Source organism: Oreochromis aureus, linkage group 4 (assembly GCF_013358895.1).
Source record: "Oreochromis aureus strain Israel breed Guangdong linkage group 4, ZZ_aureus, whole genome shotgun sequence".
In the NCBI taxonomy this organism is placed as follows: Eukaryota; Metazoa; Chordata; class Actinopteri; order Cichliformes; family Cichlidae; genus Oreochromis; species Oreochromis aureus.
Window position 1 is genome coordinate 24,757,061 of NC_052945.1, and position 25,839 is coordinate 24,782,899.

Sequence of the window (25,839 nt, forward strand, 5' to 3'; positions counted from 1 at the left end):
TTCATACGCACATGGCGGAAAAAGCATGGCGGTGACGGAGAATGAGAAGGGCAAAAGCAGATCGTTGAATGAAACAGATGAACCAGAATTGGTTTTTAAAAATGGTGCAACTTCAGTGGTGTGGAACTGGTTTGGTTTTTGTCCGTCAGATACACACCAAAGCACTTTTTTTTTTTTTTTTGTAGAACATGTAAGCGGGCCATCGTTATTAGTGTTTGTTTTCTGACCTTAAGGTAGTCTTAAAAGCCTTTCATTTTCTCAAAATTCGACAGTGCACCTTATAATCCAGTGCGCCTCATGAATTCTGGCTGTGCTTACTGACATCGAACTGATTTTATTTGGTACACGGCGCTCAAAAATCTGTTAAAAGATGTTTTAGTGCGACTTTAGTAAGCTACGAAGCTGCACTGCTTGTCGGAGCATTGCGGCTACCCGTAGTCTTAGCCTTGTGGAGTAATATGTACTGTTCTTCAACATAATATTACCGACTTGACTTGACTTATTTATTTGGTACACTGCAGTTTCATGTTGCAAAGCACCTCTTTTTAACTGTTGTGGATATTATGCGTGGTTATGATCAGGATATGTCAGCCCATTTCTACTGAAAATGCTTTTTTGGTTAAATTGTCAGCAAGGAATTTGCATTTGCACTGTAAAATTTTCATATGGTGTTAATGCACATAAAAAACAGCTGCTTGTTTAAGTGAAAATGAATTGATGGGGTTTTTTTGCACTAATAAAGTTGTGAAGTATTTTGTCTCGCATCTGTTATATCGTCAGTTATATCGTTATCGCAAATTTTCAAATATAACATGATAACATGATAAATATTCTTACATTATTCAACACACAAAAACAAATATATCAGCATAATACTGGTGACAAGACTTTTCCCCCCATGGTATGAAGGAATATCAGGGCCAGATTAAGAAAAGAAAATATTGTTCATTTTTGAGAATAACGTCATAATGTGGAGATCAAAGTTGTCATTTCTTGTCAGACAACTGCCACGGCTGCTATCCTCTCCACAAAACGCCTTGTTTAGATGAGGTGTAGTGAACTCATGCTTGAGAATTGGTTTTAGTAACAAGGAAATGATTTCTCCTTTAGCACATACACATCGTGGTGATAAGTATTAACACATTGAAGAAAGAGGTGTAGAAAGCTGCATCTGGTCAGAAGGAAAAAAACCACAGAAACTTGGAAAAGTCGGCAGTGGACAGATGCAAGGATAGTGATGTTTACACCCTCGTGCAGTAAAGAGGACGTATGCTATACCACAATAAGATAGCTGATGAAGTTGTTTGTAGAGGGTATAGCAGCCGTGGCAGTTTTTTGTTTTTTCAGGAACTTTAATATCCATGTTTCAACTTTATTCTCAAAATGAACAATAATATATATTTTTAATGTGGCCTTAGTACTCCATCGTAGCACAGTGTGGCGGTTTTCATGAAAAAGATCCCCTCTTTAAGTCTGGGAGGAGGCAAAAATCCCCTGGGAGGGGTTGTGTCAGAAAGGGCTTCTGAGGTAAACATCTGCCAACTCAAATATGCAGAGCCATCCACTGTGGCGACTCGTTGTGAATAAGATTGCGGCCAAAAGAAGCTTTAGTTTAGCGTAGATACTTTGTTTCCCAGCATGCCCTCTCAGAGACTGGACCTGTTCGAACGGGTTAATTTCAGTAACAAGGTCGAGTTATTTATTAGCTATCAGTTATTAAAGTAGAAGACCTTTGGAAGACCTTTACAATTTCAATAAAATGGTGTTAGAAGGACGGCAAAAAGAATGTGGTAAAATATTTTCCATCTCATAACAATAAAACAGGTTTGGCTATTTGAAGGTATAAAAAGAATGTCCTGTCTCTGTTTGAAGGTAACAGAATCCCTTTACTGTAATGCTAAGGCTTATTAATCAAATTGGTTATTTTATATTGAAATTATGACATGAATACACAGCTCTAATGTTATTTTCACAGAGGAAGCCTCACATGCTGCTTGGTCCCTGTGTCTAGAATGAGAAACTGGAGCCAGTGAAGCTGTGACTGGATGCTATTAAATATATATGCATGTATATACAAATATTAGTCCAAACACTGAAATATTCCAATTCTGATCCTTTCACACTCAAATCTAAAAGTGTTAAACACAAAAGTTGGCAGAACATCCTAACACAGTCACGTAAACCTTCCATTTTAGGATGATATATTAAGCTGATTGTTGTTAAGCTGTGACTCAAACTTACATTTCTTTGTTTTACTTTACTTTAGATAACTGTTCACTAAGTGGAAACATTAAATTAAGCAGACCTACCAGTGTTTTTCACAGCTTGTTTTGACTCATGAAATTAACATCATCCTTGAAAACACCGTCATATTGAAGCAACCTTATAGATCACAATGTCCACATCCTGTAGGGAGGAGGTCAGGGTGGATGGAAGGGTAAAAAAATGTAACTCATTTTTGCTCATATCTTGGCTTCTGTGAGAAAAATGACAGAAAAGGTATTTTTTAAAATCTGATTAAACTGATTTTACATCAAAATAAATTTAATCAAAGAAGGGGGAGACAATAAAAGTGGTCTTTTTTCTCCTAGTCGCTGCTTTCATGCGTTCTTCTTAATGATTTTTCTGTCTCATTGATGTTTGAGTTTTCGCTGCGGATGCATTTAATCATTCATATTTATAAAGAAGCTGGCACTCTTTGTAATCAGCCCTCACACTGCTCTCTGTCTGCTGCTGCTCCGCTTCAGCAGCACAATGTTCCCTTGTTTTTACGCGGCACAAAAAAGAAACAGTAGGTGGTATTGTCCTCGAGAAAGGCGAAAAACAGCATTTGAAACAAATACACAAAGTAGCGCGTGGAAATGTACACGGAAATCACAGGCATCCACACACTCAGGCTTAGGGCAACACTGCTGAAGACACTGTGGGGACACTGGGTATAATTGAGGCAGTGGTCATCTAAATTTAATGTTATTTCCAGGACAGGTGTGGAGGAGAGGAAGACATCAATCAGTCTAATTTTTTCCTGGCTCATGAGAATAAAAGGCACGAAGGCACGTGTGAAAGAAAACTGGCACTCGTGGTCTCTTTCTAAATTGGCTTAAAAGGAAAATTAACAGTAAGCACTGGTCTATTTGATGTCATCAAAGCACTTTGCGCTGGAGGAGATCCCTCACAAATCATATTAAATTCTGTATCTGCATGTTTGCTAGCTGTGATGGATCCCCTTGGCAGAAATATTTTAACTCCCACATTGAAGTACGCCCGCTTCGCTGCACAATTTGGATCCTCCACAAGCGGTATATCGGATGTGCACGGCCTAGGAGTTAATGTGTGTGTGTGTGTGTGTGTAAGAATAAACAGCCTCTCAGTAGCCATCATTCCCATCACAGTGCTTAGATCCTGGTGTGGTTGCAGGTGTCACACACATTAGACAGAAATAGCCTGTGTTTCCGGCCCAGTTATGCTTCAGTTCTGAACGTCCATAAAAACTAATGGCATCCATTTTTTTGTCAGTTCAAAGCACATAATTACTGTCAAAAGGACAAAATGACCAAATTGCAGATAAGTGACAGTTTTTCCCTTTTTTTAGCCTGGGTGCAGATGCCAGCAAACTCAATAAACTGATCCGGAAGGCCAGTAATGTTGTGGGGATGGAACTGGACTCTCTTAAGGTGGAGACGGAGAGGCGGATGTTGTCCAAGATAAGGACAATGCTCCATGACGTGCTGTCCAGTCACAGGAGAACGTTCAGTGCACACACTTAATATCACGTACAGTTTGAGAAGAGGGGCGCTTTCATTTCAACCATTTACATTTGTGTTATATCCTGGGATATTTATAGTTGAGCTATCTGTATATTTTATTTTGTTTTATTTTGTAACTTTGTAATATATTGTAACATTTAGTTTAGTTTATTCAGCTACTGTTCTTACGGTCTTGTAGCAACTGTGACCATGTGACTTCCTCAAGGACTGATAAATTATTCTGATTTTGTTATTGCTGCTCTTACATCCTCAAAGCCACACCCAGATCTGTGTGTTTGACTTACCTGTGTGGTTGGGTCATAAATCTGTTTACACACTCAGACACGTGTCTGTGTAATGTTCTTTGAAGTAACGCTAACCCAACATAACTGTGTGTCCCTGTCTGTGCACGGCAGACCTGAACTCGTAGCCGTACGCTGTCTCTGCTATTCGTTCGACTTTAACAGATGTCACGGGAGGCTGACTTCATGCAAAGTTGTTGCGTCACTGTTGTTGCCTACAGGCACATGCGGATGTGCATTGTAGCATCCTTTGTAGGCTTTCTAAATTGATGCCAACAAAGAAATTCAGAGGAAATGTATCTTGATCAGATTACAGTGCAGTTGCCCGTATATAAACCCCGCCTGTCAAAACTTTCCCCTGAATGCACCATTACCATTCAGAGAAGTGGAAAGTGGAAAGTCAGAGAGAGAGAGACTAAGATGAATGCTGGTGATAAAAGGAGAATATCAAACAGATGGAGGAGGAGAGGAACAGGCAAAGCTTCATTCATTCAGTTTTTTTGTTTGCTTTTTTTTAAGCGGTTGAACGGTGCACACTTAAACAGTTGAACAACAAAATCATTACAGAAATGTTTAATTTGTAGTGAAAAAGTGTTTAATTCTCTGTTTTTGTCCTCTCTTGCTCTTCAGGACCCGAGGTCAAAGCACAAGTTTAAGATCCACACCTACTCCAGCCCCACCTTCTGTGACCACTGTGGCTCCCTACTCTATGGCCTCATACACCAGGGCATGAGATGTGACCGTATGTAGTACACCCGCCGCCCATTTATGCATGTATCACATGCTGCAGCCTTACGATTGTACCATCCATATTTAGATTGTACAGTATTTAGGTGGCATGCTCACACAGAGGGATGTACAAAAGGTATAATTAGGTAGAACATTATTCATACCTTAATGTCATTAAAGGGGAGGGATGGTGTTGGATATGTAGGCAGGAAGAAAAGAGGAAGACCACAAAGAAACTTCATGGATCTAGTGAGGGAGGACATGCAGTAGTATGTAATATTTTTGTGGCACACATATCACCATGAATAATACTCTTGCATAACATTACAAATACATCTGTGGGTGTGTGTGAATGTATTTTTCAGACTGTATGATGAACATCCATAAGCGATGTGTGGCCAACGTGCCGAGTCTGTGTGGCACAGACCACACTGAGAGGAGAGGTCGCATCCAGATCACCGCCGAGGTTAAGACCAATGTTCTCACTGTTACCAGTAAGTATATCCCAGAGGCATGCACACGTATACAGCCTACACACACCTGTGCAGTCCTCCCGGCGTGCCTGTCAATCTAAAGTTTGAGAATACCGGTCTTCTGTCTCCCTCTGCTGTTGGCAAAGGTGAAGGATGGAACTGAAATATGAGCTCACACTTAGAAATCATTCTCGTTTGGTCTGCGTTCATTTCCACTTTCATTAGAGGAAAGTGCCACACACTTTGGTCTGTAATAATGACCAGGGTTTTATTCAGATACACTGATGTTTCCTGTGTGCAAGGAAAGTGAACCTGGAGTACAGTCAGTGTGTATCTTTAAAAATTAACACAATATACTTAATAGAAGCAGGCTTTGCTTCAATCAGACTATATATAAAAATGGTTTGTGGAATAAAATTTTGGAAGCCTCGATTTTAGGACTTCGGCCATCTTGGATTTTTGGATCCACACGTGACCACATTTGGACGAGTTATCGGCTAATGCCCACAGGCTTGGTTAGCAAATTGCAGACGTGGACTGTGTGAATGCCTCACACAGACACACATTCTTGTAAATTAGTGCTCAGTGACACACTAATAAAATACTAGAATTTGAATCACCATAACTGGGTTACAGACTTATGATATTTGCTCTCTTATTTCCGAGGAGTTGCCACAGCTGATGGATCTGCATGTTTGATGACGTCTTTTATTTCACACACAGTTGGTGTGGAGCACCCACAGTTTCATTGTACATGTGCAGTGAAACTAAAAGGCTGTTCTATTCAATTCTAATTAAATATTTTAAGAAATCATCTTTAGTTCAGTTGTTGAAATATACAGACCAAAAGCATTATTTGGACCCGGATGCAAACATGTTTATTTCGACTCTGAAGCTGGACTTTTTTCCAAAGCCTGTCCTGTCAGGCAGCTTTTGTAATCAGAATTGTGATCTGAACACGTTTTGCTTTTCCAAGATGATCTTTACAAGTTCTGTTTGGTTATTTATTAATTTCCATTCGTGTCATTTCCATTATTACAGTGAATGTGCAATGGTGCTATGTCCAAGTAACCCCACTGCAGTTACTGGTATTATTTCTGGGCAGACTGAGGTGTGACTGAACATGAAATCATTTATCATTCTCGACTCAGCTAGTGAGAACTATGTCACGGCCTCATTTCTGTGAAGTGTCATCTCCAGGTCCAAAACTCACGCGATGCTGTCAGTGATTTAAAAGGTCATTTGGCAAATCTATCAGATGCTGGACTCTAGTGCTCAACCACACCACAACCTAGAAAACTATTAGAGTGATGCAATATTAGGGACGATGATAACAACAGCAATCTCCCTGCTCTCCTAAATATTTGGCATTAAGTCATCAAGTTGGTGTTAGAATAAAGGAAAAACAGATTAATTAAGAGTTAAATACATTTGATCTCATTTTTAGTTTCAGTTTTTTACGTTACATTTGTTACATTTTCAGATTCAGATTGTAGTGTGTCACATGTCGTTATGTTAATAGTCTCACTTTTGATTGATATCATGGCTGTTTAGCGTTCCTCCATCAGCTGACTTAATTTATGTGTCCTCTATGAAGTCGCTTCATCCACTGAGCAGCCCTTCACACTGTGTTTTAACCAGTGCATTCAGGCAAAGCTAGCTCTCTCTCCGGGTTAAATATATTAAAAAGATGATGGGATACACCGGGGAAGCGAGTTGAGTCAGTTCCAGTGTGTTGTGGACTGTGTCTCCATTTGTTCTGTGGTATGTCTGATTTTTTTTTTTTATTTGCCTGCCAGATGTTACGTGTACCACTGACATTTGCACAGTAGTGAAAAATGTTTGTGAAACCATGTTTATGTATTTGGCAGTCAGAAATTTCACCTGCTTCCCTCGCTGTAGGCCTTTAGGATTACAGCGGTCGTATCTGGCAGCCAAAGAATAAATAAAAAAGCAGGGTGCTGCTCAGAGAAATCACTTATCTGCCAAGCTTTCAAAAATATGAAATATTAATTATTAATAAATTCATCTGATTAAACGTTTTTTTTTCTCAACAACTCAGAGGAATGTTTGATTGGTAAAAAATAAGTTATTAAAAACTACAAAAATCTTTACTGTAAATTAGGTGATGACTCTCATTCTGTGCACATATAAAAATGATTATTGTGGCAAATGTTAGTATGTATGCCGGTACAATATGTAGACATTCATTTTGTATCATTTAAGCAAGTGTTGTTTCAATGAGATATACTATTCACTACACTGTATGCTCACATCATTCTTGGAACAATGTTTCTGTCTCGTCGTCTATTTAACTGAAAAAAAATGGAAAAGTGGAGAGAAACATTGTTACATTGATCCGCAGTGCCTTATATGACCTGCAGGTGGCTGCAGAGATTTACATTAACATTTCTCATTATCCTGATAATCACAGCTTTGCCTCAAACGAAAAAATAACTTTATTGAGCATCCATACTCCAGCTGTGTGATGTGAGTTCCTAAACACAACCTACATAAACCTGCTCCAGATTCAGATGTGTCACAAGTCATACTCAAGCAGCAGGTGACGCAGTGATAATTAATGTGCATTTTTCTTCCCCTTTTTTTTGTCCTTGTGTTTTCATATGAACTTCGGCATATGAATAAGCATCTCATAAGATATCCTATCTCAAATCTTAAGCCATAAAACTCCTGTTGTTTCCTAAGCCATGCAGTCTTCAGTTGGCTTCATCTCTTATTTTTTGTTGTTCCTCCAGCTCTGTAAAAGCAAAGATTTTGTAAAGTAGTTTTTGGCAGTGCATCTTCTTACAAAGCATAAATAAATGGAAGCTGACTTCTTCCTGATCTACAAATGGTTCCAGGCATTTTTCCGCAGTTATTGATTGGATCCATGAAAACAAACAGTGTCCTCACTAAATGTTAGCGAGAACTTGTAACAGCACATTCATAGGCCTGTTATTTTTGCATGTAGGATATTTTCCCTTTATGGGCTCTTGCTGGGTTTAATTCCTCTGCAGATTCCCTTCTCTGTTCTCTCTTTCAGATTCCCACGCTCGTAGACTGATCATTAAGTGGTGGTTACTCTGGGAAATGATAAGAGAGCAGACTTATCACACGCAGACTGCTAAGACAGCAGAAAAGGCTAAAAATTCACTGGTGCTGCAAACCAGAGCAGATGACAGTTGAGCTAAATGGTAGAAAATGTCAAAGTACATTAACTAAAGCTATTTACCGTGACGTTTAGTCTCATCTGTATTTCAGTCTTTCACATACACTGATTTTTATGTTAATGTGCATATAACTTGTGGTTGTGTTTTGCAGATCATAGTAAAAGGAGGTGTTGGAGGAGTGCTTGCTTTTGTCCACAGGGGTCAGTGTGGAGCTATGATTAGCGTATACCCTCTATGCAGGGAGGTAGAGGTGGGGAAAAATGCCACCACTGAGAATGAATTGCAGAACCACTAGGAATTATTTTACAGCTTAATGTAGCAGGATCTGGTGAAAACAGCTGCTACGCTGAGAAGTGCAATTGGGTTGTGGATTTAATCAAAGCAGTTGACATTGGCGTAAAGTGACACTTTAATAATCAATTTTAATTCACCTCCGGCCTCTTTCATAGTCAGATTAGAGCTCAGGTCACTGGCAGAACAGTGCACATGGAGATGGAGGGGGAGTCAGCCTCTAGCTCAAGGACACTCCAGCAGGGACAGTGGGACACTAAAAGGTGCCCTCCATCTTTGGTACTCCACCCAAGCTGCCTAATAGTGGAGTAGGGGATCATTTATGTGTTTTATACAGCCTGTTGTGTGTCTCTAGCTGTTCTGAATGGTGGGATGTATTGGTATATAGCTACAAAGACTGGGGAGACCTTCAATAACGTTCAAACCCTTTTCAGCTCCTCTCCAACCCGTGCTTAGCTGGCCAGTTGTTTAGTGAAATGGCCTTCATTAGACGCTTTTACTAAAGTCTAATTTAAATCAGAGAATGAAAAGTGCAAAGGGTGCAAAGGAAGTAGGCTTGTCCCAAAACATGACCATGTTTTTGATTTTTGTTTTCAAAAATAGTCATTATTCTGAAACTGAACCAGTGACAGATGGATAGCTGCAAGCATGTACGGTATATTGCATAATTCATTAGCTGAGAAGCAGCAGCCAATCAAGAACAGAGAGAAAACGTGGGTCAGGTGACACTGCAGGCATTTGGAAGTACAGGTGGGAGTAGCAATGGCTGTCTGGGAAAACGACAGAGCCACTGCACATTATTACCTGCTTTGTGAGGCTCAGATCAGATGTTAAATATCTAGACTCTTCAGACTTTGGATTATTATTGTTGTCATCTGTTCAGGCATCCCAGACTGAACACTGTCACCATCCACAGGATGACATTCTCAGGAAAGCTTTTGCAAGCAAGAAGAAGGTGGATATAACCCAGTAATCCTACTTACCATCCTATGAAGCTGCTTCACAGGGGAAAAGGGGCACAGTCAACACCCACGCAGCACTTCACATGTAGTATCCTGCTGTAACTGCACTCTTATCACCTCTGCCTGCCCCTCACACACAAACACAGGCCCGTACATGTGCCTTTCAGTTAGCACACACTGGATGCAAGCAAGAATTTCTCACCTGTGCATACACAAACAGGTCCATTCACTTCTATAAAAACAGCACGTCTTTACTGTAAGTGTCCTTTGAGACTCTTTGGCATGCTACCCTCTTTACAGCTCTCCTCCTCGACCTGCATTTGATGGTCACTTTAACGGGCATCATCTAATATTTATTGAGCTGCTTCACTGAGGGTTTAATGCTGGCCAATGGCTGTGTGCTGTGGTTAACCTCCTGGAGTTTAGTGTAGAGTAATGGTTAAAGAGCATGAAGACTTCATCTCTCTGACATCTTTGAGGTTTTTCTCACACTGTGAGTTCACTGGCAAGCTGTTCTAGTTTCTCCTCTGGCTATGCTGCACATCCCCCAAAGGATTATTGAGTTTTATCGCAACAGTGTGCAACACTTTTTGTCAGTATGCAAACAGACCTTTCGCCAAATTTAGCTAAAATAAGTCGCAGTGCATGCTACTTTTTGTCTCGCCCTCCACTCGTTAAATAGCACAAATTCTTCTGTGCTGCACTGGGAGATCAAAGCCGCTACTGAGTCTGCTAAAATTCACACGCTCAACCCAGATTGCAATAAATGTTTGGCTTAAAAGTGGCAAAGTTATGCACTTCTTTTATGGGCCACATTTGTCTTTGCCCAGGGTGAATCTAGCTGCCTCAGCTCAGCCAGAGGTCCAACTTATAAAAGGCCAGATATGAGATGTGTTGTGACATTTGAGCCACATCTGGCTCATCCTACATCTGCTGGTGCAACAACTGTGCTGTAAGTGAATAAAATAGGCAAAAATAGTATGTCTCCTATCTGGGTAAAGACCCATTGTCAGAAAATGGCAATATAAGATGTATATGTAGTCCTTTAAATGCACCTTTATAGGTCAAAAGTCCAAAACAAATCCATACAGACAATCTGACAAAGAGCAAGGAAAAGACAGCACGATTTATACTCTCACACAACCGAGAAACAGGTGCACACAATCCACACAATCACAGGGGAGGAAGTAAAAATGAATACAAAGCACAAGAGAAACAGGAGTACCAAAATTAAGCAGGAAGTAACTAATGGAAAGGTTTGACACAGCAGGACTTAAATCACTGGGAACGATGGATGGAACGAAAGCGCTTATCTGTTTTCTTTATATTTGATTTTAACAGGATGTGATAGTTTGCCCTGAAAGCAGTGTAGATGAAATATTGCACATAACACCTTTAGTTTAGACTTCCAAAGTCATTGTTTTGCCAGGCAGTCCACGGCCAAAATTACCGAGCTCTAACCAAACACATTTGTCTTCTGTGTGTGTTGCATGTGCAGTGACAAAGGTCTTGTGTGCTTTTGTGTGTCAACTGCTTTCCTAATGGGCTGCCTAAGACACAGCAACCCTGCTTTTGGTAATTGGATGTGACCTCACAACTTGACTGGGAACTGTAACTGTGCGCACACGCAATTTAACCCACACTCTGACCGCGGGGGATTTTACACCACTGGAATACAATTACAGCCCAATAACAAACAGCCACATAAGAAGGATTAGTGTTGGAACTGGCAACCTTCATCGGTCTACACGGTGATTACAGACAGACTCGGTTAACCTCAAGGCTGTAACCTCCTGGATAGTTAGGTTAAGCATGCCGAAATTTAATTTGTTGGTTTCAGGGGAGAGTTTTGGTTTCCAATCTAAGGCTCTTATTTGACTGAATTGCAGTAACGAGTAGGACAGAACTGCTAAAACAACTATGCATTCTCTGAAACACAATGTCTGGAAATAAATAAAGGTTGAAGTTGAACCGTTAACTTAATCTAAAAGATGGAGTGACTGCAAGTTTTTTAAGGTGGCTAAACCCAACTTGGGAATGCAATATATGAGGAACGTGTTAAGCAAAATTCCTCAAATTTTGCAAAATCATTCATTACTGATTATTTTCATGGTCAGTAATAAAAGCTGCTGCTTTTGGCCTCGACTTCGTTTGCTCCGTTTGAATCTGTTTGGTAATTATGACATGAATTTTATAAAAATGTCTGATGGGATGAAATGAAATGATGACCAAAAAGTTGCTCTGACGTTGTGATTGTTCTGCAGAAACACCAGCCACAGTTTAAACACATAACTGCAGAACAGCAGGGAAGTTTCTGACCATATTTCACATAGTACCCACCCTGAAATGGTTGTAGAGCTTTCCTGCTGCAGGCTTGAAGACGTGTGTAAAGCATCCAGATTTTAGATTTGTAGCTCGTTTGCAGCAACATCCATATTTGAAGCATTGTTCTGTCAAAATCTGCTTTATTGACCAAGCATGAATAATAAAGTTTCACTTATGAACGAGCGTGGATGCAATACAACTAAAACAACCAATAGATTGGTTGGCATGGGTTTTCACTGCTAGGCGGTAATTCTATTTAAAGCAATGTCAGCTCATTTATCACTTTAAAAATAAAAACAAATGCATATTTGCTTCAGCTTCACCAAGCAGGAAAATTCATACACAGGCAGCAGAAAAGTGAGTGCAGATATATGGGATTAAAAATATTTGGCTAAAACCAAGTGGTTGTTGAATAAACATGTTTATTCTTTATTTTAAGTCTTAAGAATAGTAATAATTAAAATTATGTCCGCATTAATTTATATTCATAAATTCCCACCATTCCTAATTTCAGCTTGTTTTATGAGAGTGATCATTAAAGTTGCTTTTAGCTACATTTAGTTACATTTATATGCAGAAATAGTTCCCCTTCATATTAAAGCTGTGGTTTCTTAAACGCTTGTGTATTTTTTTGTCTCAGTGTTGTGCTGAGTACTTATTCTAAACAAAGGTTTATAAATTAAAACTTTCAATGCTGCTTTTAAATTAGTGTTAATTCTGTTATTCTCTTTTTCTTTCTCTCCCCTCACACGTCTTGTTTCTTTTTATTTCTCCCTTCAGTCAAAGAGGCCAGGAATCTGGTTCCCATGGACCCCAACGGTCTGTCAGACCCTTATGTGAAGCTTAAACTGATCCCGGATCCCCGCAGCGAGAGTAAACAGAAGACCAAGACCATAAAGTGCTGCCTCAACCCCACCTGGAACGAGACCTTTAAATTGTAAGGCTTTATCACGCCAAGTGCGAGGCTATCTTATTTATTTATCAGCCTGTCTTTCCTGTGTCCCTTTATCTCTTTTTCGTCTTCTCCTCACTCGCTCAGCGCAATGATCTGAGACCGCGTCGCATTATGCTCGTCTTTCCAAGCATGTGTAACCGCTGGCGCTCAGTTAAAAACATCTGGCGCCTCATTTTTGTAAAACCTTGCTTTTGGGGTCGTTTGCCACAGTTGGCTCCGGTGACTTACTTAATAAGGCACATTGCATTTACCGTGGAAGTGCAGATGTTCACTCTGAAATGCTATCATTTCTATCAGTGTGTCTAAAAGAAAGAAAAAAGTATGTGCAGAAGAAAGATGGAAAGCTTTCCTGATACCTTATCAGAGGAATGATCCTAGGAATAAATGTGGAAGATGAAAAAGAATCAATTCAACACTGCTCCCATGTGTCTTTTAAATTTAAACCTTTGACAATAACCACACCTGCAGTTATCACTCTCAGCCATCATCCAACTGTTGTTTGTCCTTCCCTGTCTCGCAGCCACCTGAAAGAATACGATAAGGACCGCCGTCTGTCCGTGGAGGTGTGGGACTGGGACCTGACCAGCCGCAATGACTTCATGGGATCACTGTCCTTTGGCATCTCGGAGCTCCAGAAACAAGGGGTGGATGGATGGTGAGATGAAAAAAAGGAGGAATAGAAGAGGGTGTGGAGAGACATGAGGCAGAGAAACTGTGGTGGTAGAGGAGGAGGAGGGAAAGGGAAAGGTGACCTTGTTCATTAATGCGCTGTAGGAGAAATACTTTAGTTAGAGCTCCTCTTTTTAGTCTGATTATACTCAGCGCCAGAGCAACTCTACCCCCATCTCTTTATCTCTGCTTCTTTATCTCCACCACCCTCCCTCCCTCCCTCCCTCCCTCCTGCACTTTCTATCTGTAGCCCAGTCTCTATATCCATCTTCCTCTCTTTTGTTTTTTGCTGACGCTGCCCTGTCAGGGTTTTTAATGAGATGCCAGGTTTTGAGGTGGAATGGTGGAGGTGGAAAGATGCCATTAAAAACCTGATGTTCAGAGTGAACCTGTGCAAGTTTTCCTCTATTCCGTCTTCGAGCAGCCCAGAAGGCTCACACTCGCTGGCGAGAGGAGATACAGAGCGAGAGTAAAGCTAAAGCTCTGTATGATACTGTGGTATTTGAAATAATGCTAAAACATACTTGTGTCCTAATAATAGTTTGCAGATATGTACAGTATGTACATTACTGTGCAGAAGTCTTGAGTCACCCCTGATTTTTTTTATTATTCTGTATCCAAGGAGACACACTTTCTTCTGGTTTTCTGAAGCTCTTCTAAGGTTTTTCATTGGACATTGGCTGCTTTTTCTTTATTGAACCACTTAATGCTGACCTAAGAGTCATTAAAGCATAAAAAGGGCATAAAAAAGGCATTCATAATTAGCAAAGAGCCATATAATAGCATCTTTAGGTACTTTGTTACTAGCAGCCTGTCTCATAGAACAATTGTATTCCAATTTCTTTACTTGAACCTATAAAAGATGTCAAAGTTTGACACATAAAACAATATTTTTGCACCAACATGGTGATTCCCAGAGTGCTATTAGCTGCAAACTTGGCACTCAGCTCAGTGTGCAGTATGTCCCTAAAAAAATTTGAGGAAAGTGGGCAGGTAGAGGACAAAGGAAGAAGTAGCAGTCCTAAAAACTATCTACAACAATGACTTTCAGCAGATGAAAGTTATGTCCTTAAGAAATGGGGAAAAAATCCAGCAGAGATCTGACACAGAGATGCAGCCTAATCTGAAGCCTAATCAGAAATGTACTAACTCTGTTTTTGTCTTATATATACACTAATTGTAATTGCACATGTTTCAATAAATTTCCCATTTTCCTAAAAAAAATATAAAGAAATGAGGGGTGGCCTGAGACTTTAGCACAGCACTGTAAACATACACATGTAAGAATATGGGTTCATTATAGGATTCAGCACGGTGGCACGGTGGTTAGCGCTGTTGCCGCACAGCAAGAAGGTCCTGAGTTCAATTCCACCATCAGGCCGGGGTCTTTCTGTGTGGAGTTTGCATGTTCTCCCCGTGTTTGCGTGGGTTCCCTCCGGGTACTCCGGCTTCCTCCCACCGTCCAAAGACATGCAGTTTGAGGGGATAGGTTAATTGGATAATCCAAATTGTCACTAGGTGTGAATGTGAGCGTGAATGGTTGTCTGTCCCTGTGTGTTGGCCCTGCGACAGACTGGCGACCTGTCCAGGGTGTACCCCGCCTCTCGCCCTATGACAGCTGGGATAGGCTCCAGCGCCCCCCGCGACCCTGGAAAGGATAAGCGGAAGCGGATGGATGGATGGATGGAAAGTTTTGGTGATACCTTTTATATATTGTTGACAGTCTGAAGGAGCTAGCACAAACTGAGTAACTCCATTAGTATGCAAACATAGTGGCTGTCATTAATAAGTGTTTATTATGAGATAAGCAACCATGACCAGCTTGTTATCATGTGTTAATTTCAGTAACAGCTCCACCTTGCAGCTTAAAGGGCAGATTTTTGCTAGTAAGTGGAGTACAGAAACCAGAAAGGTAGCTCCTGATAAACAACAGTGCCACTTCATATCTGTTTCCCGTGTCATTTTTTAACATCGATTAAAATCTTGCACAAGTGGTTCAGGGAACAGGGAACGAGCCAGTTATATTATCTACTTATGCTCCATCACTGCCAAAACAGGAAAATGAAGAACGATTTTAACAAAAATAACTGTGGCATAAGGCGTAACTGCTTGAAACACAGCTCAGATCTGACAGTCTAACTGGCTGAGAAGGCATATTTCCTAACAGCAAAGAAAGTAAAGAGCAGGGATCTGTTTCCCTGCATCTATAAAGGCCAAGCACAAATGATTTGCTATTTAAAAATGCGAAAACTATATAGTATTGATTTTGTGGGACGATAAGCGTCTCCGCTGTGTTTTGAGCCCATCTCAGGCTTTGTTAGATTACCATGAAGGGGAATGAATTGGTAAATAATGGCCTGATTATTCTTTAGACCCTTAAATTGGTGCAGTAACTGTCAGCAGCTTCAGTTAATGGCAGCAGTTAAACACCCCAATTGTATAAACTAATTGGGAATTGATTTGACTGGAAATATTCTCTCACTTTAGGTTTAAGCTGCTCTCCCAGGAAGAAGGCGAGTACTTCAATGTACCTGTCCCTCCGGAGGGGGAGGAGGGCAACGAGGAGCTACGGCAGAAATTTGAGGTGTGTGTGCATTAAAATCTTAAAAGTTGACGTACAGTACAGGTGATTAAAGGGTTACCTGTGTGTGTGTGTGTGTGTGTGTGCGTGCGTGCGTGTGTGTGTGAGGACTATGCATCTGTGTGTGTCTGAGTGAGGGCCACTCTGGGAGAGCTGTTAGCAGTTGGCAGGCACACTTATAGCACCATGCGGTCTGGCACACTGCAGGCCCAGTGTGTGTGTGTGTGTGTGTGTGTGTGTGTGTGTGTGTGTGTGTGTGTGTGTGTGTGTGTGTGTGAGAGAGAGTAACAGCTGACCAGTAGGCCCGTTCATTTGGCAGTGTTGAGGATAACCACTTTGGTTTTTTTTCTCTCTCTCTTTTGCTCGCCTCCTTCTGTCTTTGTGACACTCAGCCACAAACTTGAAAGACTTTTTGTGAATGTGTTAAAATAGTGATGTTAGTGACAAATTTGCTTCTGTCACAGTTTAAGAAAAATGTTCTTGCTGGACATGTTAAAAAAAAAGATTAAAAATACCCACATTGTACAGTATTGTCCAGAGGTCTTTAACCACAACCCCAATTTTTATACATTATATATTTTTTTCAGGTCTGAAACTTCTATTGTTCTCAACTTGTCCAGTTTCCTCAAATTTTTTAGAGACCACACCACACTGAGATCTGCTACATTTTTGGAATTTAGCTCATTTTGATGGTGGAAAAATGTTACTTTTTATGTCTGCCAAACTGCATTACCATTGGCATGTTTTGCAGGTTCAAGTGAAGAAATGTGAACAAATGATGTATTGTTGTGGCTGCTAGTAACAAAGTGCCTAAAGACACTATTTACAATTGGTTCTTTTTTATCTGTAGGCACAACGCTGGGTCATCCCTTGAGTTAGGGGCCTTTATTATGCTTGAATGATTCATGACTCATAGTTAAGAGGTTTAATAGAAAAAAAACTTTGAAAGAGCTTCAGAAACCCTGGAGAACTATTGCTCAAGACTACGTTAAAAAAATTACAAGAAAGTCTGGCTCTTTGGAAACAGAATTTGTAGAAATGAAGACTTTTGCACGTTGGTATATGTGGCATTACTTTTTTCCCGATGGATAAGAAGATTGGCACCACTCTTGTGTCTGCACACAGACACTGGGGGATAAAACAGTTTCCTCTGTTGAAGGCCGACATGATTTAGGGAGATAAAACTTTTAAGGTTTTGACCAAGAAATGGTGAACTAAAAATGCAGGGCGCTGTCGGCAGACCACAGAATCAGAGTTTAAAAGGTTTATTGTAACACAGAGGGAAGTGTAGAGTAGAAAGTTCCAGGCAAGTGGTGTGCCCCGGAGGTCTGTGGCTGAGCTGGCGGGGAGGAGAGAGGCAGGGTTTGCAAACCTGAGAGGTGAATTGCAGGTGAGCGGGTTTAGAGGGCAGCTGGCTGACACGCACAAGGAGAGATGAGTTCACAAGAGCTAGAAAACAGTTAATGGATTCAACTAGAGGGAAGAGAAAAGGGGATGAGGAAAACTTGGACCTTCCATAGGGAACGATTACAAAAAAGAGATTTTCCCTTCATTAGATAGTTTTGCTATAACTCTTCTTGATTGCACCTTTATTTTAACATTTACAAGTTTTATGTAAGTGCGCTGCAGTATTTTTTATGGCTAATTGTTTGAATGTTGGCTTTATAGGGAAGCTATTCCTGCCTTCTATGCGCCCTTTCTCTCAACGTTCCTCCTCCCTGTCCTCATTCCCTCTCCCTCCTTGACTTATCTGTTTTGTCCGCTGTCACCTTTGCAGCCCGCCTTGTGATTTTCTTTCTTTTAATCTGTATTTCTTTCCCATGTCTCCTCAAGGTCACGCTCTTCAGGCGTTTACTGAGACAAATTCTCGGGGGGGCCAGATGTCACACATGCACACACAGAAACATGCGCGTCCACACAAGCTTGAATTCAACCTCTGGGGTGAAGCCTTCAGAGAGGTTGCAATGAGAAAGAAAGACACAGATGCCTTCATCTCATACACATGATGAAACACAGAATAAGATATGAAAGAGAAGGCGATTTGACTTTTACGATAAATTTGCAAACGAGAGATTTTCCTGTATGATGATTGGTTTACAGTTCACTGTGACTGTGTGGGAAAAGCATCTAGAACAGCTTGTTGGAAGACAGCTGGACCGTCAGCGTCACCACTGATATTTGGGGGAGCAGTGTTTACCTGGTGTCACAGATTGATATCAATTGATTTTCCGCAACACACATTGGTACCATGTGGTAACTGTAAGTTTTAGGGTAGAAACACCGCATTACTAACAAGTGCTTTAAATGTATTCGAGGGATGGAAATCAAGAAGTAATAACACTTTATTTTACCGTGTCCGATACTTTGCCTTTTTGAGTTTCTTCTTCCTGTGTGAGACTGGTAAACACTCTTCAGCACATGTTCTGATCAAATTTGGCACCACTATATTCACAATTGTGTCACCAGAGAAGCCAGTAAACTATACTGGTACATCAGTATTTTGTCCCAGCCTTATTGTACAGTGCCAGTACCCAAATCTACTTGTACTTAAGAGTCCACAGAGTTTTTTTTGGAGGAGGGGGGGGGGGTTTCAGTTCTGAGGACATTTAATGACATCCTTCTGTTTGCATTCATCATTTCTCTGGTGGTGTTTTATCATATGCATGGCTTTTGTGTCACACATAAGGCCCGTGTCCCAGAATCAGCCCGACAAAGACCCCAAGCCAGCCCGTTGACAGGCTTTGGAAAATGTAAAGGAGGGCACAGATTTTGGTCTTTTAACTGTAGTTTTAAACCTCATGGACATTCACAGTACAGCAAAGTAATTCAGTTATAGATTTATACACATTCTTCCAATCTAAGCTCAAAGAGTCATGCTGACAGATTTCTTTCATTTACTATGGCAGCATTTCTTTACTATGTAGAAAACCTGAGACATGATGTTAAAATTCCTCTTCTTTGTCTTACATTAAGATATCTCATTGATTGAATGCGTAGTTAAATCTTTTACACTGACAGAAATTGGAGTTTCACCAGTCCAGCCCACATCAGATCAAAGTGGGCTGTATGTAGCCCGCTGTATAAAACGAGTTTGACATTCCTGCTTTAGACAGAGTTAGTGCGAGAGAGCGGCGTTACTCTGCAGGCTTTGCCTTCAGCATGCTCTGCTGCTCGCAAACACCTTGACTGTTCCCGCTTGTTTGTGTGTCTGTGTGTGTTTGCGTGACAACAGATGGAGACAGATAGAGGCTTTTATCCATTGATGAGCCGAGAACTGTATGGCGTGCACCACACGCAGTGCAGGGAGCCGCAGAGCAGTGGCAGTGAGGAAATTACTGCAGCGGCACAGGACAAAAAGTGCAGAGACCGTCAGTGTGGATCATCAGTTTAAGATAAGATTGGAAAAAGATTAGATGTGCTCTGCCTGTACCTCTGTTTCTGAGCGAGGAGGCGTGTATTAATTAAGATTAATATACTAAGAGCATTTTAAAACTGAAGCACGGCTTAACAAAGTAAAGAATACGATTAAAATTCTTACAAGGGAGATAAGACGAGAAGGAATGACAAGGTCGAGACAGAGAGATCGTTAGAAATGAAGAGCGAGCAGAGGACTGACAGCTGCTGATAGACACGAATAAATGGAAAGTTAGAGACAAAGGCCAAATCTATAAAGATGAAGGTGAAAATGAAACAGAATAAATGATAAATGAAACACAACGAGAAAGATTTCTGTCTTTCAACACATTTTGATTGTTTCACAGTAAAATTTAAAGACATGGAGTTATGTTTACGTCTGTGGCTTCAGTATCTTAAAGTCAGTGATTATTTGTGTGCGCTTAGTGGTTTTTATATAAACTGAAAAAAAATGATAAAAAGATCTTTCTGGTTTTTGCCAGTAAAGGTTACAAATGCAAACACAAGCAAATATCATACTTTACACATGAGCACTATGTAGAAGTCTTTTTGCCACACTGTGTTTTACTGCGTGCACTAGTTTTTTAATTAATTTTGCAGTCAGACAAAGGAAAACGTGGTACATGCACTGTGAGTGCGTGCAGTGAACTCACAATCTTTGTTGCACCAAGACAGCAATAAAATGACAATAAGTTGTGTTCATGTCTGTTCATGATAATACAGAGATTAAATATGATAAATCAGGGAAAATCTCAAATATATTCACATTAACTCCTTCATTCAGAGGAAATTTCATCATAGTTATCAGAAAGAGTAAAAAGGTGGCCCCAAGGAGGAGACTCACAGAAATGGAGGACATTGAAAGGGATTTTATTTACAGTGAAACAACAAATTAAAGTTAGTGAGGCGCGACTGGTGCAGATTTAGTGGGATGATCTAAAAGAGGGAAAAAACTGAGTTAGAAATAAAGGAGCTGCTGTAACTAAATTAAACAAAGCAAATGGTGCTTACTCGTCACACTGTTGTGCAAGAGGGAACAGAGAGGTTACCAAGAGAGGCCAAGATGGGGCGACGAGATGGCGGGCAGGCAGGTGAGTGGGGAATATGGTTGCATGGGTCTGGAGACAGTAAGACTAAACTAAAGTAGCACAGGAAAAACAGGTTTATAACTTGAAGCAAAGGAATAGGAGAAACACTAGAGATCCTAAAGGTTACCACAAAGGCTGCTATAATGATCTGGCAAAGAACTGCCGCTCCGTTGCCGCCCTGATAAGGGAGATCAGACACAACTATGTGAGGCAAACCATCCCCAACCTGTCCAGTCTCTCACAATGGTCAGTCTCAGGGCGTTTTCACACCTATAGTTCGTTTACTCTGGATTGAATCAGTTGATGAGTTTGTGAACTTGTAGCTTTTCCCTGTGGTTTGTTTTCTTTTTGCAAAAAATCCAAGTGAACTCCAAGCAAACCAAAATGCGTCACCACTTACTAGATGAGAATATTCAGTCTGCTTACTGGCCAGCTGTGTCTGGGCCGGGAGCAACAAAAGTAAATACAGGAAGAAGTTTCTAGTTGCTACCTCATACAGACGTTTGGACATCTATACTACCGCCTACATCCCAGAGTACAAAGCATGCATGGCTCCTGGAAGTTTTTTAGCTCAGACTTGAAATGCACACCTGTTAGTTGGTTCGGATTGAGGTCAGATCACATTCACACCATAGATAAACTACCTTAATGTTCATTTGGAACCAAACCATCTAAAGGGTCTCAGTGTGGTCGTTTTGGTCCACACCCAAGTGCGATTACCGTGTTCACACCTGCACAAGTGAAACACACCAAGGGGGAAAACAAACCAGATATCAATTCAAACAGAGTAAACACTGCAGGTGTAAAAACGCCTTCAGAGTCGGACCGTAATTGTTTGGAGATGGGTTGAGGGTGTTGCACATTCTGAGCAACCGGTAACTTGTTATCAGTAAAGTGAATGCAAAAAACATTCGATGCAGTCACCGGGAAGCCACAGCAGCCATCTCCTGGAAGTTTCCAGAAAACTAGAGCTGCTGTGACTGGCCCATATCATGTAATTATGGTTATAAACCATATAAACCATTAAGAGCACATCTTTAATTCTCAGTTGTTAGGTCTTATAGTCATGCTTACCAATCTGTCTCTGATTTGATCTTTGTTTATGGCAATTACGCAAGTGTTTTCAAAATTACTAATAGTATTCATTAACATTAAAATGCTACAAAAAGCACTTCTTAATTAAGTCCAGATGGCTCAATAACACCAACATCCTCATTCTGACATTTTTAAAAATATTAGCTCACTATGAAATCCTGGAGTCGGGTGCCAAATTTGTTTTGCCTAATTTCTTCTTTATTTTCTCTCACCCCCATCTAGAGGGCTAAAATTGGTCCTGGGAAGAACACAGATGGGAAGTCAGCCAACGCCGCATCCCGGTTCGACTCCAATGGCAACCAAGACCGCATGAAGTTGTCTGACTTTAACTTCCTCATGGTGCTGGGCAAGGGCAGCTTTGGCAAGGTAGGGGATGGGGGATGCCAGATGGAAATTAGCCTGCATGGCTAAATCTGGCCCATTTGTATTATGCACTTCTGCCAATTAATATTTTCACTTTTTAAATAAAGTAAACAAAAAAACATTTTCTATGGGATACAAGGTACAGTCAAAAAGAGCAGTGGCCTCACCCTTAAAATCCAAAAATCAACACAATCATAGCTTAACAACTGGCCAGGGACCCAAACTCTTGCTATATTATGCTCCTATGTGACTTTGGCCTCTTCATTTACATGTAATTTAAGTTGATATATGAGCCAGTTATCATGGATACAGAAAACCTTGTTTTTTTTATAACTTGTGTGCTATAGCGAATATATCTGGGAGGCTCTTGTTTGTCTGTGTGTTTGTGTTTGTTTGAGCATCAGAGCTTTGCTGTGTAACTGCAAACAGAGCTTAGAGCAAAGGAAAGAAAACATGGCCAAAAAGAGGAGATGCAGACAGAGGGAATCAAAGGTGATGAAGCACCAGTAGGCCGAGGTGGATGAAGAGAAAGAGGTGAGGAAGATGATGTGACAAACAGGCAGGCGATGGAAGAAGAGAGGCGAGAGATGTGAGGCATCGCGACAAGGTTGACGTGAATAAAATGAGCGAGAGGTAAAACGTCGGACTGAATGAAAAGCGGGAGAGTGGGAAAGGGGGTGATGTGAATGAATGAAAATCAAGGCAAGAAACAAAAAGAATGAGAAGATGCTGTGAGAGCCAGACAGAGGGGGGAAAAAGATGGGTAGAGCAGCAGGGTGGAGGGAGACCGAAAGTGACATAAAGAGCACGAGAGAGAGAGAGAGAGAGACCATTGTCTGAGTATCAGACTTGTATGCCGGCTGCCTGTTTCCATGGTAACAAGCATTTAAAGCTACACTGATGCGTCATTGTAATGGAGCCTGAGTTGAGGCGCGATCATTACTGGAATACCCAACTCACACATGCGCACACACAAACACAGACTGCTGAAGCATGCAGAGATACACAGCTTCAGCAGAAGACAGTGTACACACACACACACACACACACACACACACACACACACACACACACGTTGGAAAGCACATTCCTGCAAATGTAAATCCAACAGTCATTTTAGTCTGTGCTATGCAGACGCACACACGCACCAGGACATTTTGTGAAACCAGTCGCTCACATGACGTGTGTGTCACTTTAAAGGTTCCTGAGTGTGCGTGGGAGGCTGGTAGGACCTGCTGCCACACAACCGGAGTAACACAATACTGCTGCAAACACTTCTCTGTGATTATAAGACACGTGCAGTCAAGAGGGCACGCTTCATTTTGGCCTGCCTCATCATTTCTTTGCATCGCGGCGCAGTAAGAGCTGCAGTTGCACAGACACACAAAAATAACACCAAAGTAATTAACTAATAGATCAACAATTAAATTACAGAAAAAATCATGTTCTGCTATAGAAATGTCCTTTATTTTTATAGTGAGTTTACACTAAGAAAGTTTATATTTTAAGACTACAGGACAGTCTGAGCAATGAATTACCAAAACGTTTTTTGCACATTTATCATATAGTTTCATTAGAATAGACAGTAAGGCATGAAGAGACCACAGGGGGGACTGACGCAGTTCCCCGGGTGGGCTCCCTGCAGTAGCCTTTGAGCATACGGGTGAGGAATTGTGTTAGGATACATGAATGTTCCCTTTAGTTTTTTGGTGGGACACAGCAACATAATACCAGCAATAACACTTCAGCTGAGAGATGCATGAATTTTTAATCGCTGTAAAATCATTTTTGTGTTGCCAACATCCTTGCCTGGATTTGTGACAATGGCTACAGTGTTGAATTTTCCCTGGAAGCACAACATCAGGAATTATTAAAAAACATCTCTGCACTTTCCATACTTTGCGCAGCCATCCAGTGGGCCTGGTTTGGAACCTCTAATAGGCCCCAAACCTCATTCTGGACAATCCTCTAGACCAGCTAAGACATTTACAAAACAAATTAGTTCTTTGTTACAGTTTCCCCCCTTTCCCCTCACAGAAGACACTGCAGCCTTTGAGATTTGCTGTACACAGTAGAATAATTATTTGAGTAATGAACAAACTGATGGTATTTAAAAAGAAATGGTGTTCAAGCCCACCACACAAACACTGTAACTAAAGCTGCTGCCGACATGATCCAAATGCAAAAGGAAGTCTTAAAAGTCTGTTTTCATGTAGGTTTTCATGGAACACTCAATGCCTCAGTGGAAACAACAGCTGCATATACTATATATAATAAATGACAGTTTTTATGGTACATACAGCCCACTGTGATACAGCACAGTGCAGATTCTTGCAGGGCAGCATTCATTTTGCCTGGATAAATTCACTGTGCAAGGTCAGCAGAGAAAACACAGCGGCATCATTTACGACACATGACAGCTAATATCCTCGGGATGGCTTTCTGGCAAGTGACCCTGAAAAACTTCCTGGGGTGCAAACACTGACACACATGCTGCAACCGGTCTATGAGTGGGTCAGACACCGAACATCCTTGTGGTCAAGCACAGTAACTGGGAAGGTGAAAAAAACAAGAATAATAAATGCAGAAGTAATCGATGGTGGTGTAATGATGCCAAAAAGATCCCGTTGTTACTGTCTGACCTGTGCATTTTATGTCTTTCTCCTGTGCTGGTCTTGTCCTTGTGGTTGTATAAAATGAACTTTGGGCCAGATGGTGTCCTTCCTCTCTGTTTCAACTCTATAAAGTTTGTATTTACATAAAGTCACACTGCCACCATATGCACACACACACACTCAGTTGTGTTCAACAAAGTATACTACCAGCTGAAGTTTTTAAAACTGGCAGCTGTATAACCAAAAACGCATATTAATACCCTGATACGTGCTCACGCACACACCCGTCTACATATATAACTGCGTCTCTTTGTCCATCTGTGCTGCATTCCCCATAGAATACCGAACCCAGTAACCTCTCTGCATTATCATACCTGAATATTTATAAGACATAAACAGCAAAGTTGCTAAGTTTCTCATCTCAGAGGGGAAAAGCGGGGATAAGAGGTCACTCTTATTGCTCCATTCTTAAAGAATTTAGAGAGAATAACGAGTGTGACATCAATGTGTTTGCACCGCGACGCTGATGCTCATTTCCTGCCTCTAAATAATGAGTAAGAAGAAGTAGTTTTGTTTATTTCTTACATCTTTGTGGTATATGTTTCTATTTGCAGACATACAGCCTGTAGAGATCAAGCTTGTGTTCTTTCTCGCGGCTGTATCTTTTAGCCACAGAGGAATGGTCAAGTGGAATTTTGGTGACTAGGTTCGCCCTGTTTTTTATGCAAATTAAAATCTAATGTTTAATAATAGATATAAAATGCACAATACAACTCAATGAAAAACAACTTCTTGAGGTCACAGAAGTCATTTAGCCACATGGGAACTACACATCATACTGTGGCAAACACCGCAGTCTTTCCACAGCATTGTGAAATTTAAGTTGGTGTCTGTGCCCTTATTCCAAGCAAGAAATCATTGAAATATCTTGACTACTAAGCAGAGATGGGCAGCAATGCGTTACAAATAACACATTACTGTAATCTGATTAATTTATAAGGTAATGAATAAAGTAATTATTGCAAAAAAAGTAATTAGATTACTGTCACTTTCCCGCAACC

General features: G+C 40.8%; 1 protein-coding gene across 2 annotated transcripts in view; it reads left to right on the forward strand.

Annotated features, from left to right (window-relative positions):
- The window catches only part of prkcbb (protein kinase C, beta b), a 99,030-nt gene that overhangs the window by 35,709 nt on the left and 37,482 nt on the right, over positions 1-25,839 (forward strand). For both annotated transcript variants that reach the window (XM_039611298.1, XM_031728520.2), the window contains exons 4-9: positions 4,679-4,790; positions 5,143-5,271; positions 12,779-12,935; positions 13,474-13,608; positions 16,110-16,206; positions 22,023-22,166. In XM_039611298.1, the coding sequence (XP_039467232.1) occupies positions 4,679-4,790; positions 5,143-5,271; positions 12,779-12,935; positions 13,474-13,608; positions 16,110-16,206; positions 22,023-22,166 (774 nt within the window). The remainder of the gene's footprint in view (positions 1-4,678; positions 4,791-5,142; positions 5,272-12,778; positions 12,936-13,473; positions 13,609-16,109; positions 16,207-22,022; positions 22,167-25,839) is intronic.